The sequence below is a fragment of the Halichoeres trimaculatus genome, unplaced genomic scaffold (assembly GCF_033239565.1).
Source record: "Halichoeres trimaculatus isolate MK-OKI-2021-1 unplaced genomic scaffold, fHalTri1.1 fHalTri1_scaffold_19, whole genome shotgun sequence".
Classification (NCBI taxonomy): Eukaryota; Metazoa; Chordata; class Actinopteri; order Labriformes; family Labridae; genus Halichoeres; species Halichoeres trimaculatus.
The window spans coordinates 21,484,859-21,504,460 of record NW_027437197.1 but is presented as its reverse complement, the minus strand read 5'-3'; the positions used below and the strand labels follow the sequence as shown (position 1 = coordinate 21,504,460).

The following is a 19,602-nucleotide window of genomic DNA, read 5'->3' as shown; positions in this document are numbered from 1 at the left end:
TTCCAGGGTCTGTCTCCAAATGATGAGAAACTACAACTTACTTTCAAGTCTGTTATGTTCGGCATGGCATGCAAGATACATTATTATGTTGTGTGTATCTTCTCTGGAGATCATATATTGGTGTAACCGACGGAAAAAAAAAAAAAAAAAAAATATATATATATATATATATATATATATATATATATATATATATATATATATATATGATAGATAGATAGATAGATAGATAGATAGATAGATAGAGAGAGAGAGAGAGAGAGAGAGGGAGAGAGAGAGAGAAATCTTTCTTTTATTATTATCCTGTCATGTTTTTTGGCAATGGATAACCTGTAGGACACAGCTAGCACTCGGAAATGATGACAATCGTCGATTGTAAAAGTTTCGTTTCACTGTGGCGGTAGGGAGAAACGCAGTTTAATCACAGAGCTCTGCCCCTCCTTTAAGTTTCATTTCATCCAAAGCAGCACTCATCTGCCCTTAGCGTGAAACGAAAGGAAAGATTGAGACGGGAGAACCGCTGAAAAGGACATGATATGTTAAGGGGTTGGCTGACACTCGCCTATATAAAGAGCAGATTTGATCGGCTTTGGGTTTTGAACTTCGCTTCAAGGAAACTGATGCGGCTCTTCGACGTAACTTAGGTACTGTGGTTTTGATAACAAACTTTATTCCCTTTTCGCATCTTTGCTAGCATAATTTTCTTCCTTTAGACACGTATTCTTACATTTTTGTCAACTCGTAATTCCCCCCTCTCTCCCTCACTAACTGTGTAACTGCCTAACTAACCTTTAGATAGGCTAACATTGTCTTTACGTCCTGTGTTAGGGTGATGTTTTCTCTCATTTTCCGTCGGTTACTCCAATCCTGCATCTGTATTTTAACGGAGTCTGTTAAAAATTAAGTATAGGTTGAATTTTGTGAACTTCTCGAAAATTGCCTTTTATGTATGAGGTAGCTGTGAAGTGTAATTTAATTTGGAAAAAGTCACAAAATACTATTTGATAACTGTATACTTTGAGCCTTTCTGAACAACTTGGTGTAAATGAATCCTGCTAGCTGTGTTTAATTGACAGTAATACTGTCTTAAGTGTATGAGGATTTGTTAAAGACTGATGATCTGATTGACATGGTTGCCATTCTTCTAGTCACTGTGCAAAGGGTTGTATCTTCAGAGCTTCCTCATATTTTCAATAGTTTTCATGTTAAAAAAATACCTCCTCCTGGGCCAGCTGTGATGAGAGGAAGATGCCTATATCCTACAACACCCCACATGAAATAAAGAGGCATTTTAAGGCTTGATTTGACTGTAGGAAACCAGGGGCAGGACCAATCAGCCACTAGGCTGTGATTGGTTTCTTGCCTCATCAGAGGCAGGACCCTGACTAGTATTGACTGTTTGGCCTGATAACTTTTGACTTGTCTTGTGTTTTATTCAAGTATACGCTCTTTTATCTTTCTTGATTTTGAGGTCTTAAAGATTCAGATATTTTCAAAGGGTTAAACTGTTGCCAGTCTTACTTTGTTTCAAGTTTAAACATGAAATGCAGGTATAAAGCACTGTTTGAATGTACTTAATGGAAGAGGTGGATATAATATATCTAGAAAAGGAGAACAATAGAAATGCAAATCATATTTGTGCATTGGACACTAATGCAAACCCGGTTTCATTGACCCAGTCAAAAAAGTCTGGCTCCACCCTTGCACTTGTTGTGACTGGATGCACTATTTCATCTTTTCATCTGGCTTGTTTCAGTAGTTGCTATTTAATGTATCAGTGGTAGATGATTGCTTCATTGAAGTAAGAAGATAAATTGGTTCCTTCTTAGTATAATGTTGTCTACCCAGTGTCAATGTGTTTTTATTATGAATTCCCAGATGAAGAAATACTGGTCTGATGGTCAACATTTTAAACATTTGACTTTTATAATAACAATAAAGCAAAAATTTAAACATAGTAAATACAGCTGGTTATGTAAACTACTATTTTGATGAAGTAAGGTCAATAGAACTTGTATACAGTAGTTATTTCAGAATTACAGATGGATATTTTTGGCCTTGCAGTTTTGTTTTTTCTTCACAATGTGCTTTGTTTTTGTTCTGCATTGATTTTGTAACATTAATCTGAAATCTCTTACAGCCTCAGAGCCTGGAACGATGAGTGCCAAGGCAAAGAATAAATCCAGGTGAGTGATTTTGTTAAGGGAAGTCTCGCTGAGTCATTTCTTGTGTGTCTAACATAATTCAGCAAAACATTTCTAAGCAGCATAGCACTTAATCCATTATTTTTTTTTTTTTTTTGGTTTTTCATGCAGCTGATTTTGTATGATTAATGAGAATGTTTAATATAAACTGTAAATGGATTTCTATCAATAGTATATATATATATATATATATATATATATATATATATATATATATATATATATATATATATATATATATATATATAAAAATATATATATATATATATATATATATATATATATATATATATATATATATATATATACTACACGCCAACACATAAACAAAAAGTATCATCTTCTTCCAAGAAAATGCGAAAATGAATTAAATAAGTCAAATATGTTTGACATGTTTTTTTTTTAATTTCTATGTTCTTTAAGGATTTGCCTTGTGTTGAATTCAGTATTAACATTAAAATTTTACTCTTTGATCGTCTCGCATTGTTTAGGACGTCCTTTGGGGCAACGGCACCACCCTTCATTGACTACCTGAAAGATATTCTGCGTCGATACCCGGATGGGGGACAGATTTTGAAGGTCAGTGTGATGATCTGTCAAATACTGATCCATGGATTACTTGAAGTGTTATGTATAATTGTAGTTTTTTAAGATACAGAAGTAAAAACAATGTTATGATTTGACCAGTTAATGTTTTTTGTTGTTTCATGTTTATGATCTAAGATTGAAGTCGAAATTTAAACCTTTTGAAATATAATCTGACGTTAATTTAAGAATGAAGGAAATCTTTGAAGTGAGCTGATAATGATTTGCGTTTATTTTTCAGGGCAAAAAAGAGGGAAACAAAAAACTTTTGGGTTGGAGGGACAGATTTCTTTATGCTGAAAATTTCATTGTATAGTACTTATTTTGGCCACTAGAGGCTGACGTGGCCCTCTACCTCGGTTTAAGATATTTTACAGTTAAAGTTTTTTCCTTTAGTTTCTAGCCATTTGATGATTTATGGTATTATAAAAATGAATATATATATATATATATAAACACAGGAAAACATTATTTTATTTTTTTCTCCTCTGGGCAGCAACCACTTTATTGTGGGGTAGTGTACAAAATGACAAATTTAGCATAGCTATCCTTGAAAAACCCAAATAGATAAACCAAATAGAAATAGATAATTCTGTTGCACAGTTGTATACAATATGAAACAAAGGTTTATTTTAGAAAGAAACAGCTGTTTTGAGTGACTATACTCTATTATCATTTATTTTTTATCTTGGAGGCATAGGAAAGTGCTGCCCATACGGTACATTAATTGTAAAACTGTTACTCTCTCTAAGTAGAGGTTCATTTAGTCTTTGTCAGTGTGGGTATTTGAATGTTTGAACACAAGGTTGTCTAACATTAATTTCAACAGAGTTTAACTGAGTTGTGTTGCTCAGAAGAAAGCCCATTTGCTGTGACTATATTATATAAACAAATAATCAATTTTCCACATACCCATTAATTTGTTTTCATTTGATATTATTACAAACTTTTGTAAAATTATCCTTAGCTGCCTAAGTTTTGCTGAAATGAAGTCAACTCAAAAGGTTCTTTATCAATAGGTATGGTAGAGGCATACATTTTCTATCTTAACCTAATCTCGAGATATATCTTTTGTCCTTTGAGCTTTATTGTTTTTCTTTGTCAACAGGAACTCATTCAAAATGCAGATGATGCCAGAGCTACAAAAGTGGTTTTCATCCATGATGAGAGAAGCTATGGGACAGAGAGCATTTGGACTGATGGGTTGGCAGAATACCAAGGTATGAAAGATGTTCAGAGAAAAGCAGTGTTTGAGGGGGTTTGTGGGGTAAAATACACAGTATTGAATGAGTCACCTGAGTCACTTCCTCATTATGAATTTTATTTTTTACAAGTAAGATGGCTGTTAAACTCCATACTGTTGACTTAATGAACCTGGACTTGCATTTGGATGTTAAAAAAAAACTAAATTTTTTTCATCAACATTAGTGAAAAGAAAAGAGCTACAGTATGAACTCAAACCTAGGTAATGGGATTTACCTCAAGGGATTTGCAACCTAACCGCTAGGCAATTCTGCCAGCCAGTTTGATTTCCAGTTTTGCACTTTCTGTTGTAGAGTTATTTTTCTCTTATTCCTTGCAAAGGTCCTGCTCTCTATGCATACAACAACGCCGCGTTCAGTGATGACGACTGGGAGGGGATTCAGAGAGCTGGACGGAGCGTGAAGCGAGATGACCCAAACAAAGTCGGGAGGTTTGGCATCGGTTTCAACTCCATTTACCACATAACAGGTAAAAGTCATTTACCACACAGATATCCAACAGTGTCAGTGATTCTTTGGTCTCAAGGGAATGTTTGGTAAGTAATTGAAAATTTAACTTTTAACTTCACAGATGTGCCGAGTATATTCAGCTCAGAGTACCTTGGCATCATGGACCCTCAAGAAAAAATATTTGGAGAGGGGAAAGGTGGCTTTCGGTGGTCTTTAGATGACGAGGAACATCAAGAGGCCCTGATGAACATGCATGACCAGTTCCAACCCTTGCGAGATATAGTTTCACTTGTGAGTGAACAAGAGTGGTCGAAAGTAACCACAGAAGACCGTCACTTTGAAGGCACAATTTTCAGGTTCCCATTGCGCAACAAAAAATCAGAGATTTCAGACAATCTCTATGATTCCAATAAGGTGGTTGAGCTTTTTGATAGCTTTATTGCAGATGCAGAATTAAGCCTCCTTTTCCTGAAAAATGTCACCTCAGTGTCTTTGGTGCACATCAGTGAACAAGGCAATGTTAACACCAGACTTGAAGTGAAATCCTCAGTGCCTGCAGATGTCCTTTTGAAGTCCAAGGACATGTCAGTCATTACAAGTTTGACAAGGTTCAAACTTATCACCATTACTTCAGAGAAACAAAAAGAATCAAAGTGGCTGCTGACATCATGCACCATGAAAGATGGCAATGTGGAAATCCTTGATTCACTCGCAGAAAAACTGAAATTTTTTCCTCAAGTTGATCTGGCCTTCCCTTGTGGTGAGAAGAGAGACGCTAGTGAAAGCAGACTGAGTTGCTATCTACCTCTTCCAAACAATGAATCCAACAAGACAGGGCTCCCAGTGTATATCAACGCATGCTTTGGCCTCACCGACAACAGAAGACACATCAAATGGCAAGAAGAAGACCAGAAACATGACGAACATGCTATGTGGAATGAACTGCTGATGAAGGAAGTGCTACCAGAGGCATACGTCATGATCATTCAGGATGCTATCAGACTTGCTCAAGAATCTCTTCTGCCGAGTTCTTCTGTGTACGACCTGTGGCCTGACATCGCCCAGATAAGGCACCGTGAAAAATGGTGTGCAGTCGCCCTGGATGTTCTTCAGCACTTGTTTAGACAGAATATGGCCATCCTGTCTCTTGCCAAAGATGAAAAAAAGTTCATTACCCCATCGGAAGCTGTGTTCCCCTGTAATGGTCCAACAGGCTCTGACACACTCGCAGCCATCAAGAAAACTCTGGTCACAAGTGGGGAGGCTCTTGCAACACTACCAAGAAGTGTTGCAGCAGCTATGAATGAAGCGTACCCAAACTTCAGCAGCCTAAAACATGTGACCCCGGCTTTCCTAAGGAACGTACTCCGCAGGTGTGGCGTGGACATCATTGCCGAAGATGACAAACTCTGCATTTTGGAGTACATTCTAAGTGATGGACAATACAGAGAGCTTGAGGGTCTTCAGTTGCTTCCACTCAGTGATGGCTCTTTCAGATCTTTCACCTACAGAGATGAGGACACTGCTTTGATTGACAGCGTTACATTTCCAAGGTAAGGTTTTCACTTTTGTCTTTATTACTTTTGGCTTCTTCCCTTTGGTTTGACTATCAACAGATGTGTTTAGTCATTCATTCAACTCACATACATGGGACAAGACAAGAACAGCATAAGAATATTTACAACATAAACATTGGAGAAGTTAACCTGTGACTCGAGTGTGGAGTTGAATCATTGCTAAAACCATGCTACTAATTAACTGCTCACATTTACACAACAAAACTGAACAAAACTCCCAAACCATTAAACTCTCAAATGCATATGTAAATGAGCCGCCGCTGATACCGCCCCACTCCTCAGGGTCACTGAGAGTGGTGCCACGAGCTCCGAGTGCACAATGTTTAGAAAACAGTGAAGCTCATTACCGTAACATTACAGGCTAAAACAACAGGCTAACCGCAGCTAAAGTTAGCATCCTGAAGCTAACACAGAGACAGGGGGGACACTGAGGAAAAGCTCTTACATCTGCTCCACAGCACACAGCATTTGAAATACTCACATTTCCAGGGTCCAAGGTTTGTTAGCGGATGGTTGGTTATGCGCCTGGATTCAGGACCAGTCTATTCACTAGCCCTCTGTTGTACTGTCCAAAGGTGCACAGTTTTACTGGGTGTAGTTGGCACATTTCCTTGATAAATGAACTCTAGTCCCCTCGTCTTGTCTTCTTCCGAGATGGGAAGCTTGTGCATGATGGAACTATGTGGCCGTTTACAGCCAAAAACAAAGCAGTGATGGCTCTTCAACTTTGGGAGTGGGCAGGGAGGGGGTTTGGGGTATCTGCTCCGGTGGACCAATCAGGTCAAACTTGCTCCTGATTGGTCAAAAAAGGGAATCGCTGACGTCGGCAAATCCCCAAAATCCAAACAGCTTGTTTTAGGTCAGGATTTTACATTCAGAAGCACTACCAAGTACAAGTTTTGTCATTAAATATCACATTTTGTGGGCTGAGAGAAAAGCCAAAGACCCACAAATTTCACTGAAAGACTTAAAGTGGTTATTGCATAATATGGGACCTTTAAGGCATTAAACAAAACACATACAAAGGAGACTGGGTTGACCGGACCAACCTGATAAAGAGCTCAAAGAAGCAAGTTGTTCCTGTGGCTACATAAAAACTCAGCAAACCCAGCCTTCTAAATAAAAGCCCAAAACAGTTCCAACAATTAAGGTATTCAAGATATTATAGTAAAAACAAAAAAGTGTAGTTTCATGAGAGGGGCAACTCTAAGTTACTTCTGCTGTGATCTGGCGCTGTATGGAAAACAAAACTAACTTGACTTCCGGGGGGGGGGGGGGTTGGGAAACACTGCATTTGCAAATGTCTAGGTTTTTATGCACTTAAATAACAAACCATTTTATTTTTTTTGTGCAGAGCCCTTCTGCCATGCTGCAAGAATCTCTTCATCCCTGATGATCTCAGTCCAGCCTGCAACACCCACCTGAAAGAACTGGCCAGAAAAAGTAGGGATGCCATATTATGGAGTGCAGTGATTTCAAAACTGGTCAAATGCTCAATTTTTACATATCCATACATTTGCTTCTGTCCATAAATCTCCCTTTCAGATTTGTTCAAGGTCATCGACATTGATGCATACAAGGTGGCTGAATACACAAAGAGCCATTTGCCACCTGATTGGAAGCAGGGGGGAGTGGGGCTTGTTACCTGGGACCCCAGCAGCAGTCAACACCCACCTTTAGACTGGCTCCAAAACTTCTGGAGATTCCTGAACACCTACTTCACAGAGTTAAGTCATTTCTCTGAACTACCCCTATTACCAGTTGGTCCCTTGTCTCATGGTCAACCTGTGTCACTAGCAAGGTTAAAGCAAAACACCACCCTCATTTTTCAGCAAAGCAAAGAGACAAATCTGCCAGATCAAATAGCTCAGTTGGTGAACAAAGTCGGTGGCACAGTGGTGAGAGGGAATGAGTGGCTCAAGCATGAAGACCTGGACTCGTATGTACTGAGCCCATCTCCAAGGAGTGTCATGAAAGTCTTGGTGAATTTAGACTCTCAGGAGCTCATCAGGGAACTAGAGACTGTCTCCTATGAGGCGAAAGAAGCGTTAAAAGATTTTCTCTCCCACTTGGATTCTCTCTCTTCCAGTGAAGAAGCTTTACTGTCACAGTTGCCTCTGTTTCAAACAATGAAAGGATGCTGTACTGAAGCTCGATCCAAAAAGGCAGTGCTTCTTATTTCTGGTCTTAAGGTACCAACTGAGTTTCCTTTTCCCAACTCCATTGTCAAATGTGCAACTGAAGCTGATCGCAAACTGTTAAAGCTGCTCAAAATTAACCTTCTGGACACAGCTCAAGCTGCAAATCTCCTCATTGACAGTATTGAGAGCAGAGAATGCGGAAAAGAAGAAACACAGAATATCATGGCATGGATCTTAAAGCATGGTGATGTCCTTTTCTTTCAAAATCAGGCCTTGAGAAGGAGATGCACAGACCTGAGCTTCATTGAAGTGAATGGAGCCATGAGAAAAACCTCAAGCTTTTTTGACCCAAGGATTCAAACTTTTAAGGACATTTTTGAGTCCGATTTTTTCCCTCCACCCTTTTACACCCGGACAGTGCAGATGCTGAAAAGCCTCTCAGATCTTGGTTTGATAAATAAAGCAGCAGATGTGTCACCAGATCACTTGATACATGCTGCCAAACTGATTGAAAAACAGCAGGTTGACTCCCAAACAGAGGCCCTCAAAAGAGCTCAGGTCCTCTTGAAGATGTTGGACACCAATGACCTACTGTCAAAGTTTTCTCATGAACAGCTCAAGTGCCTCAAAATGCTTAGATGGGTCCCAGGTACTAAACCTGAGCAGTGTGGTGAAAAGCCCCAGACAAGAAGTTTTTTCTGCCCAAATGAAATGAGACATTCTATGTATGAAGACATTGTTGGGCTTGTTATGCCTGTAGCTGGGGAGTTCAGTGACAGCATTAGCAGCAAACTTGGGCTGAAGTGCCTCCCCCCAGCTGACAAAGTAATGGAGAACTTGACTGTCTTGGCATCAAAATCAGAAAAAATGGCTGATCCTGACACAAATGTGAGTTTCAAGAAGACATTGCACAGCATTTACAAACACATGCAGGACCACATATCAGATTTCAAAAAGATAACAAATCAGGACAGACAGTGGCTTTGGTGCAGCAACCAGTTTGTATCACCACAAGATTTGGTCCTGGATTACCCACCCAATCTGGATCTGAGCTCTTACATTGGAAAGGTGCCAAATGAATTCCTGCCCTACAAGAAGTTGCTCCAGCAGTTTGGACTGAGAACATTGCTTACAGATGATGAAATTGTCTGTATTCTTCACTCTATCCAGAAAACTATTGAAGAGAGGCAACAGCCATTTGCAAGTCCCTCTGAGATAAAAGTGACAATAGAAATCCTCAACTGGCTTTGGAAGGAAAAGAAGAAAGTTGCTGATGACATCCCAGTGCCAGTCAAGACGGAGGGTGAACAATGCACCCTTAAACCCCTATCATCAGCTGTCTTCTGTGACGTTAGCAAAAGTGGGTTGAAAGGTTTTCACCAGGACGACATTCACATTATTCATGAGGAAATCCCAAAAGCAGCAGCAGAGTGGCTGAATATCCGATTCCTCAGTACCTGCATCCTTGCCCCCGAGTTAATAGGAATAGAACAGTGTGGACAATCTGAACCTATAACAACAAGGATCAAAAACATTCTCAAAGAGTATGATGAAGAAAGTGATATCTTCAAAGAGCTCATTCAGAACGCAGAGGATGCCGGAGCAGAAGCCTGTAAATTCTTGGTGGACTTCAGAGTGCATAAAGATGCCCCTGAAAGTCTCATTGACCCTGACATGTCTCTTTGTCAGGGACCTTGTCTCTGGGCATTTAATGATGAGCGGTTCTCAGATGAAGACTGGGAAAACATTGTAAGGGTTGGTGCTGCCTCAAAGGAAAACAAGGTTGAAAAAATTGGAAAGTTTGGACTAGGGTTCAATACTGTGTATCATATGACTGACATTCCCTCCATCTTCAGTGGAAATCATCTCCTCATACTCGATCCAAATGTAACTCACCTGAAAAAACACATAAAACACAAAACAAATCCTGGGCTCAAACTGGATCTCTCCCAGCAGCATCTCTTTCGTTGGTTCCCCGGCCAGTTTGGGCCATATGAAGGCATTTTTGGTTGTACCTTCAACAGGACAAGTCTCCATGAGCCCTACCCAGGCACCCTGATCAAACTACCCTTCAGAACTGAAGAAGAGGCTGTCACATCAGAAATCAGTTCAAAGGTGTACTACAAGGACAACATTTCCACTCTCCATCAGGAATTTACCAAGAATTCACAAACTCATCTGCTCTTTCTGAAGAATATCAATACATTGTCTCTACAAAGCATTGCAAATAATGTATCAACTCCACCAAGAGATGATGAAATAAAAACAATCTTCACCCTCTCCAAAACCAACTTGAGAGCAATGAGGATTCCTGATAAAACCAGCGAGTCAGAGCAGCTTCAAGCTCAGAAGTCATTGAAGAAACTTGATGGAAAATGCGAAGAGGTTATTGACAACTGCAAAGTCAACATTGTTCAACTAGCAAGTAAGCAATCTGGTAAGACTGAAGTCCAGCCGTGGCTCCTTTACAACTGTTTTGGAACACATCAGTCCTTGCAAATGGCCCTGCAGGGGAGCAAGCAAGCCAAGTTCTCTCTACCTATTGGGGGAGTTGCAGTGCCTCTGAAAAATGATCCAAAAACAGGGAAAATGGCCCCCCAACAAACAGATCTTGTTGGACAGGCATTTTGCTTTCTTCCCCTGTCTATTCAAACAGGACTTCCAGTGAATGTAAACGGAACGTTTGCTGTAACAAGCAACCGAAAAGGTCTGTGGGAGAGTGGAGTGAAACATGAATGGAACAGAGCCCTTCTCCAGGATCCTACAGTAACAGCATATGTCACTGCACTCTTGGCACTGAGGAACTTGTCTGAAAACCAACAACTGGAAAATTATGAATATCACACCTTTTGGCCTGACAGAGAGAAAGTGAGTGAAACCTTTAAGCCTTTGGTGGATGCATTTTACAGTTCACTTGCCCAGCCCTCCACTGGTCCAGAACTCTTTAGTGATGGAGAAAGTTGGTGCTCAATGGACCGTGTGATATTCCTGCATGAGAGCATTGAAGAGGTCAAAGACATCTGTGCACTGGCAATGCAGGTGTGCAAGAAGAATGCAAAGGTGCCAATCAATGTTGTCCCTCTTCCACTATGGATAAGAAACAGCTTCAAACAGGCTGGTTTGGAGAAGGTCCTACAGAACAGAACGTGGACTTGGGAGAAGTTTTACGAAGAAGCTGTGTTTAACAACCTTGGTACCATGGACCCGAAGAGTAGGAATACTCTTGTGCTGCACGCCATAGACCTAAACATCAGAGAAATTGACAACCTCTTGCGCTGCTATCCATGCATCCCCACAAAAGGCAGCCAGCTCCAGTATATCACCAAACTTGTGGATCCATCAGGGAGAGTTGCCTGTCTTTTTGAACCAGAGGAGGGACGTTTGCTTGGTGGTACCAAAACTGACTTCCATGCTCCTAAAAGAATTCAACGTTTGTTGGAACTTGGAATGGCAAAAGATCATCTCCCTCTGAAAGACATTGCAGAGAAAGCAGGGGACATTTCCAAAATCTGGAGCACTGACAAAAAGAAAGCATATGGACATGTGAAGTGCCTTCTTGAACTTATGAAGAATCAGATATCTGATGACAAGTCTCCTCACTGGGAAACACTGAAGAAGACTGAATTTCTTCCAGCATTTTCTCCTAGTGGTACAACAAAAGAAACAAAAAAAGGCAAGAAAGTCACACCCAGGAGACCCACTGAGGTTTTTAGTGACAACTGCTCCCTACTTGTTAACATGAGACAACCAGTGCTGGATCATACCAATCTGAAAATACACCACAATGACCCAGTCCTCAAAATTTTGGGAGTTCATGACAGTCCAAGCCCGGAAGAAGTGTTGCAACAACTGCATGAAGCATACAAACAATCTAAATCCACTGACAGATCTATGCTTCAGAAAATAGCAGATGAATGTTATAAGTTTCTCGATCATTGGCTCTGTATTTCAGGGGATTCCAGCCTCATTTCACAGAGGGCAAATTCATTTCCATTCATTCTTGTTGGCAGCACATTTGTAAATGTGAACTGTGTGGCACAGAGTGGGCAATTTGAAGCGAAACCCTACCTCTATGTACTTCCAACTGCCTATAGATTTTTAAGTAGGCTGTGGGAATGTGTGGGTGTTGAACATAGTTTCACAGTGGCTCAGTTTGAAACTCTGCTCAAGGAATTGCACTCTCAACATGGTACCAGGCCCCTGCCAAAGAGTGATCTGTCAATCTGCCTCACAGTTTTGAACAATGGGATCTATGGGGCCCAAGAAGAAATGACACAGGACTTTCTAATACCAAATGAACACGGTGTATTACAACTTGCCAGCACATTGTTTTACAACGACAGCCCATGGATACCAGAGGTGGCTTCAGGTGTCACATTATGTCACGAGAATATCTCACGTGCAATGGCTCACCACTTTGGAATTAAAACTACAAGACACCATACCCTGATGAACAGCACTGTTGAGAACATTTCACCATTTGCTTTTCATTTTGAACAGCATGAAGAACTAACTGTTCGTATCAAGAACATCATTTCAGCCTATCCAGCAAAAAAGGATATCCTTAAAGAGCTCATTCAAAATGCTGATGATGCGGAAGCAACAGAAATTCATTTTGTTTGGGATAAACGTCAGCATAGCCAGGCTAAAACATTTGGGGAACGATGGAACGATCTGCAAGGCCCAGCACTATGTGTGTTTAACAACAAGGTGTTTTCTGATGCTGACCTGAAAGGCATTCAACAGCTTGGAGAAGGAGGGAAGCACAACACTCCAGGAAAGACCGGAAAATATGGCGTCGGGTTCAACTCTGTGTACCATCTCACTGACTGCCCCTCAATCCTCACTGGGGATGAACTATTGTGCATCTCTGATCCAAACCAGAAGTTCATTGAAAGTTACTCAGACAAACCACCAGCTGGCACCGGTTATAGACTAGATGACACCTTCAAGAGTATGTACAACGATGTCTACAAATCATTTCTGCCAGAAAAGTTTCCTCTGAAGGAAGGAACCATGTTCAGATTACCTCTGAGGATGGGTGTGATGGCAAACAGCTCTGAAATATCACAGCAGGGAGTCACTGAACAAGACATGAGAGAGCTGTGCTCCATCCTCTCTGAAGATCCTGAAGGGCTCATCCTGTTCCTGAAAAACATCTGCAAAATACAAGTCCATGAAATCAATGAACATTCAGAGAAACTGGAAACCATTTACATGGTTGAAAAAAGTCTGTCAGAGAGCAGCAGGAAGGAAAGAGACGCTTTTGTAAAACTCAGATCAAACGCATTGCAATCAGACCAACCTGCATCACCACACAATGCCTTTTATGAAACTTTGATTTCAACCTCAGACAAAAAACAAAGCAAGTGGATCATTGCAGAACAGTTTGGCTCATTTCAAAACAGTGGGGGGAAAGCAGTCACAGAGACACTTCCCCAAGCAGCTGTAGCAGCTCTTTTAAACACCAAGGGTGGTAAGACTCCTGTGTCCAGTGTCACTTTTACTGGAGTAGCCTTTTGTTCGCTTCCTTTGCCAGGGAATACTGGACTGCCAGTGCACATCAATGCAAACTTTGAGGTAGATTCTGCCAGAAGAGGCCTTTGGAAAGAAGATGGGCAGAGTCAAAAATCTGACTGGAATGAATTCTTAAAGCAAAATGTCATTGCCCCATTGTATGCCGATTTCCTGCATTACATCAGTCATACATTTGCTGGGAAAAAAGCCTCACTTGCAAACATGGAGTACTTCTTCTACCCTTACCTGCAGTTTTGGCCATCTGTGTCGAAGGATGTTTCTCAGGAGTGGCATGAAATGATACACAAGGTATACAAGTCAATCAGTGAAAGGGGCCTCAATATGATTCCAGTGCTGAGGAGTTCAATATGTAAAATTGCAGGACGAGAAATTCGAGAGTACTCATTTGACTGGTGTGACGTCAGAGAAACTGAACCAACCAAAGCACTGTATATGGCACACACATTTAACACTGAGATTAATTCCATTTTGGAAGAACTTGGAATGGCATTGGTTCCCCATTCCACGGGAATGCAAAAAGTTTGGAGTGGTTTCAGAGCTGCTGGCATTAAATTGAAAGATGTGAATCCTTCAACCGTGCAAACTTTCCTGAGGCAGAAACCACTCAATGACCCAGCCAAGACAGCCAAGAACTTACCATTGCCAATAACTTCTACTTTGATCAGAGATGAAAAAAGATGCTCAAAGCTCTTGAATTTCTGCCTGAAAGAACTCCCTGGTGTAACCAAGAGTGATTCTGGTTTGCTGAATGGGCTCCCACTTCTCCTCACGAGAGATAAAGTTCTGAGAGTGTTTAACACTGAGTCCCCAAAACTGATCTCAAGATATGACCATCTGTTCTCTGGCAATGAAGACAAATTTGCTGATCATGAGACCAACAGAGAACACATTGAAGTTCTAAAATCTTTAAAGTTTGTAAAAAGTTTGACAGTTCCCTGTGCAGCAGAATATCTGAAGCCTGTAATTAAGCAGAATCTTCAGAAATGTGGAATTGATCCAGACACCGGCCTCCACATCCCAGATGAGTCCATGATGGGTTGGTTGAACCTGCTTTGGAAGTTCTTAACAAGTCAAAACAAATCTGCAACATCCAGAGAAGATGACCAGTCCAAGTCACATCTGAGTGAAGTGAGGCAGCACTTCAGCGATTGCTGTATTCTGCCTGTTTTGTGCCCAAGGTTGGAAAACAGACACTTACTGCAGACAATGAAAGAAATGCCAAGTGTGATTCCGACTGCCTCAGACAAAGACATTTCAAGCATTCTCTTCAGACTGGGTTTTTTACGTCTTGACATTCGTTTCTTCTCTGATAAACAACTACAAAAGGAACTCACACTTCTACGCCCTGAACTAATGGATGTGAATGACAAAAGCTCTGTGTTGGACCAAGTCTACAAAGTGAAGCACTCAGAGTTTTCCCAGCTTTCAACTGATGACACAAAGGAGCTTCAGACTTTCCTGCAGTCTGGAGTATCCAGGTGCAAAGACAAATTTGGGTATCAGATGAAGCTGAAATCTCTACCATTGTTTGAAACAGCATGTGGTAACCGAGTGAAGATTGATGGAAACAAAGAGGTATTCATCCTCAACAGCAAATTTTCAGGATCGTTTCCAGATTTGTTTGTCCTGCACAACAATGAAAGCATCTGTCTGCGAAACAGTCCAGAGAACATCATGCTGTCTCACATACTGGACATCAAAATCCTGGGGGATTTAGAGTATTTCATGAAGTTTGTTCTGCCGGTTGTACACAAACTGACAGAGAGGCAGATGATGCAGTGCCTCAAACTGTTGCTGTCACCTGACCTCAATTTCACTTATTTTCAGTCCAAGGAAAAAGTCATCTCATCATTGAAGACAGTGAAATTGATTTGCAGTTCTCAGGGCAGGTTAGAGACAGCATCATACTACTTTGATGACAATGTTGAGCTATACAAGAAAATGTTACCCAAAGAGAAATTCGTTCCTAAGAAATTTTGGACTGAGCTGTGTGGTGGAGATATATCAACACAGATTCGTGCTGAAGAGTTGCTCAGAGAACTTGGAATGAGGCATGTTGTGTCAGAAGATGACATAATAAAGTTTGCCCACCAGATAGAATCTGAAGCAAAGGGTAACAGTCCACTTGAACAGTTGAAACAGAAGTCATCATTACTCTTGAGAAAAGCCTGTTCTATAGTGAGTGACACCAAAAACCAAGGCACAAGTTTGCTAGGGACCATAGCAGACATCAAGTTCATTTTTCCTGTTAAAATTCGTCAGGAACTGTGCAGCTATCACCATCCATTTGCTGCAGAGAGAAATGCTGTGCAGATCAAAGGATCATTGATAGAAAGTGATCCCAAGCATCAAGACTTAATTTGGACATCAATGCCCATCATAAATCTGCCACAAATGGGAAAAAATCTCCTGGAAAAGATGAAAATAGCAGGCGCTCATGATCAACCACCTCCACAATATGTAACCAGCAACATGAGCAACATCTGTCAGTCACCCTGCAAAACTGAACCCCTGATAAAAACCCGTGCCAATGTGTTCAGAAGCTCATATGCATATTTGCAAGGAGTCACATTCAGAGGCCAAGCACTGGATGGTCTTCCTGTTGTGTTGGTTGAAAAAGACACACAACTTGCAAGGGCTGATCAAACAGCTTTTTCCTTTCAAGATGCCTTAGAGTTCAGGCCATATTTGTTCAGAATTCCTCCCCAGGATGTCAAGTTTGAAGACTTCTTCAAGGCAATTGGTGTGAAGGACCAACCCACTGCACTGCAGTACTGCAATGTTCTGGCAGCTGTGAGTGCAGATTCTCATGACAAGTCACAACTACAAGGAAACCAACAGAGTACTGTCAAACGTGCTGTTCAGCAGCTTTTTCATTTGATTCGGTCTGAAAAAAACACTTCCCTCTTGGATGATGTGGAAACTTTGTACCTCCCTGCTGTAGATGGCAAACTGCATCCTTCCAGTTCACTCTACTACAATGACACAGTGTTTGAGGCCCAAAGGTTAGAGGATGCACTGACAGATGAGTTCCTCTTGCTCGAGAACCTTGGTGAATGCTATTTGGGTGATGACATGTATGTGCATCATCGGCTGCTGCTGCTGCTTCCTCAGAAATTTCAGCCCAAAATGCTCTCTGAATGCACAGAGGAGAAAATAGTAGAATCACACATGCAGCCTTGTACACTTTTACCTGACTGTAACTTCAGTGGATGGTTTGAAGAAAAACTCTCTTCAAGGGTGTTTACACATGGACTGATTTGTCTCATCAGACATCACTCTGAGGGAGAAATAACAGAAGAAGATGCTGCTGACACATGTGAGGAGGCTTTTGGCAGTATTCAGATTGTCTGTTGCAAAAGCTTGGAAACAGAGCTGTGGGTGGATCAGCAGCCCCTGCCACAGACTGCCACTGAAATAGATGTGTTAGTCAAAAAAGAGCAACAAGGTTGCATCTTTTACCTAAAACACTACAATGACATGTGTCTCAATGTGTTAAGTGACATCAGTACAACATTGTCAAAGGAGATTATTGTGGTTTTAGGCAACAAGATTGCACAGACACACTTCCACATTGTTGGACAACTTTTTTTGTGTGAAACTCTGAAAGATGTTCAGAAAAAACTGGCTAAGAATGGGATTCGTGACAGTGCCAAAACCAAAAGTTTCCTCCTGGACCCACCACTTCCTGGGACACTTATTCTAGAGGAATGGCATGATTGCTTGGACCAGAACATCCTCAATAACTTTGAAGAGGGGGAATATGTTGGCTACAGCACTGACAATGACGATAAAGATAATAAGTACATCTATGCTGTCATTGTTGAGGCACTGCCAGGTCCCTCTGGACAGTATTTACAACGATACAAAGTGGACATTGGACAAGATGAGTCAGTTGAAGTGAGCAGCCTTGACCTGTTTCAGTTTAAAAGTCAAACAAAGCCAGAAGTTAAAGTGACAGCTTGTTGTTCTACAGCAACTTCTTGCATGGAGTTGGAGCCACTAGAAGGAGCAGAGCCACATTCTTCTCATCAGAAAACCTCAGGTGCATCTCCTAGGTCCTTACCAACTTCTATTGATGAAGCCAAGAGAGAAATTGACGACTGTTTGGCTGAGATCTGGATGCTTCCTGAGGAGGAGAGGGCTAAAGCTATGAAACGTCTGTACCTGAGATGGCACCCTGACAAAAACCCTGACTGTGAAACTCTTGCCACCGAGGCGTTCAAATACCTACAGAATAGACTTGATGATTTTAGCAAAGGAAGAGGCAATGTTAAAACGGAAAGCCCGTCTCAGCCAAGGAGCTACTCAAATTTCAGCAACTTCTATCAGAAGTGGAATCAGGAGGCCAGGCGCCACAGGGAGAGTCGAGAGAGATTCTCTAAAAAGCATCGCTCCTACAACTTTTGGACCCATCATGGAAATGTCCCAAGGCCAGACAGAGAGGAGGCCAAGCGCTGGTGTCGACAGGCTCGCTGTGATCTTGATGCAGCTCACAAAGATGTCGGTGGTGGGAGCACAGAGTGGTGTCTATTCAAAGTCCATCAGGCAGTGGAAAAGTCTCTCATAGCTGCAGAGTATAAAAGGCATGGTCAGCATCCCACCAGCAGCTCCATTTCAGCCATGGCGGAGAAAGTTTCCTGCTACAACCTCCAGCTGAGGGTTTTGCCCCAAATCGTTGATAGCCTGATAATGCTCGGAGTAGATGCTAAAAAGACTCAGTATCCCAACTGCCACCATTTTCCCCATATCCCAAACGGCCAGTTCAAGTCAGAAAATGAAATGCTTGCAATCAGCAAGGCGTCTGAACTCCTCAGTAAAGTGGAGGCATATGTGAATTAGAGATGCACAACAGTCAAGGAAGTTTGTAGAGCTGATTTTTCTTTTTCTCTTTTGACATGTTAAAACCCTGTTAGCTACGTTGAGTTGTAGAAAATACAAAATTAACAGGACCATAAAGGCCTGATTGTCTACTGTACATTCCGTGATGAAAAAGTTAAAAAGTTTTTTTTTACCAAGAGGTTAACCCATGTGATTTTAGAACAAGATGTGAAAATCTGCTGTTTTTGCTATTTTTGTTGTATAAAAATGAAAAATGTTCTAACTGGTGGTAAAACTGAATGTCTTCATAGAAATGCAAATGTAACCTTTTTATTTTGGATGTAATCGTTTATAACAAGCCACACTGACGTTGAGATTGTGGCTAAACTTCCTCAAAGTGCAGATTTTTGCTTTTCATTTTTTTAGAGTTAAGTGATTACTATTCACAAATTCTAAACAATATACTGTAACTTCTTTACAACTCTGTTGAATGGTTGATTATTTTGTTTGGATTTCAGCTACAACTGTTAAAAATGATACTTGTTTGACTTTATCTTTAAAATCAAAGTTCAGAGGTTATTTTTTTTCCTCGTTTTTACATTACTGTTAGTATAAACCGTGAGAGATGACCAAATGTAAAGCACACTTTGTGATGACAATGAAAAGAATTCTGTTCTTCATTATATTGTTTAACTGTTTTGAGGATTTTAACGATTGATTTCTACTTTCACAAATATATTGATCTTCTCGTTAAAAACAGATACTGTGACTTTTTTCTTCTTTTGCCAAATTTTGCCAACGTTCATGACAGTTTTTGTGTATCAGTTAAAGATATTTTTGCCTCTTCAATAAAAAAAGATACACTAAACTTGAATGGACTGAACCTCATGTTGTCAAAGTCTCATTATTAGCACTATCACAGTATTAGTGACAAAGGGTTTGTATGCTAAATCCAGCAAAAAAACTGTTTTGTATTTGTTGTGCTCTAGACCATAGGCTGTAATTGGGTCCCAAAAACTAACAT

General features: G+C 40.7%; 1 protein-coding gene across 1 annotated transcript; it reads left to right on the top strand.

The window, feature by feature from the left end:
- Positions 1–503: 503 nt before the first annotated feature.
- On the top strand, positions 504–19,368 carry sacs2 (sacsin molecular chaperone 2). The gene is made up of 8 exons (XM_074694452.1): positions 504–644; positions 2,141–2,186; positions 2,696–2,783; positions 3,898–4,009; positions 4,374–4,520; positions 4,623–6,054; positions 7,433–7,521; positions 7,624–19,368. Exons 2-8 carry the CDS (start codon positions 2,158–2,160, stop codon positions 18,597–18,599), a joined length of 12,873 nt encoding a protein of 4,290 aa, XP_074550553.1. The 5' UTR covers positions 504–644; positions 2,141–2,157; the 3' UTR covers positions 18,600–19,368.
- The last annotated feature ends 234 nt before the right edge of the window (positions 19,369–19,602 follow it).

Bases quoted from the DNA above. Each gene is read 5' to 3' on its own strand.
- sacs2 (XM_074694452.1), top strand. From the start codon at position 2,158: ATGAGTGCCAAGGCAAAGAATAAATCCAG. The intron at 4,521-4,622 runs GTAAAAGTCATT...TTAACTTCACAG, and splicing joins CTCCATTTACCACATAACAG to ATGTGCCGAGTATATTCAGC. The intron at 6,055-7,432 runs GTAAGGTTTTCA...TTTTTTGTGCAG, and splicing joins GACAGCGTTACATTTCCAAG to AGCCCTTCTGCCATGCTGCA.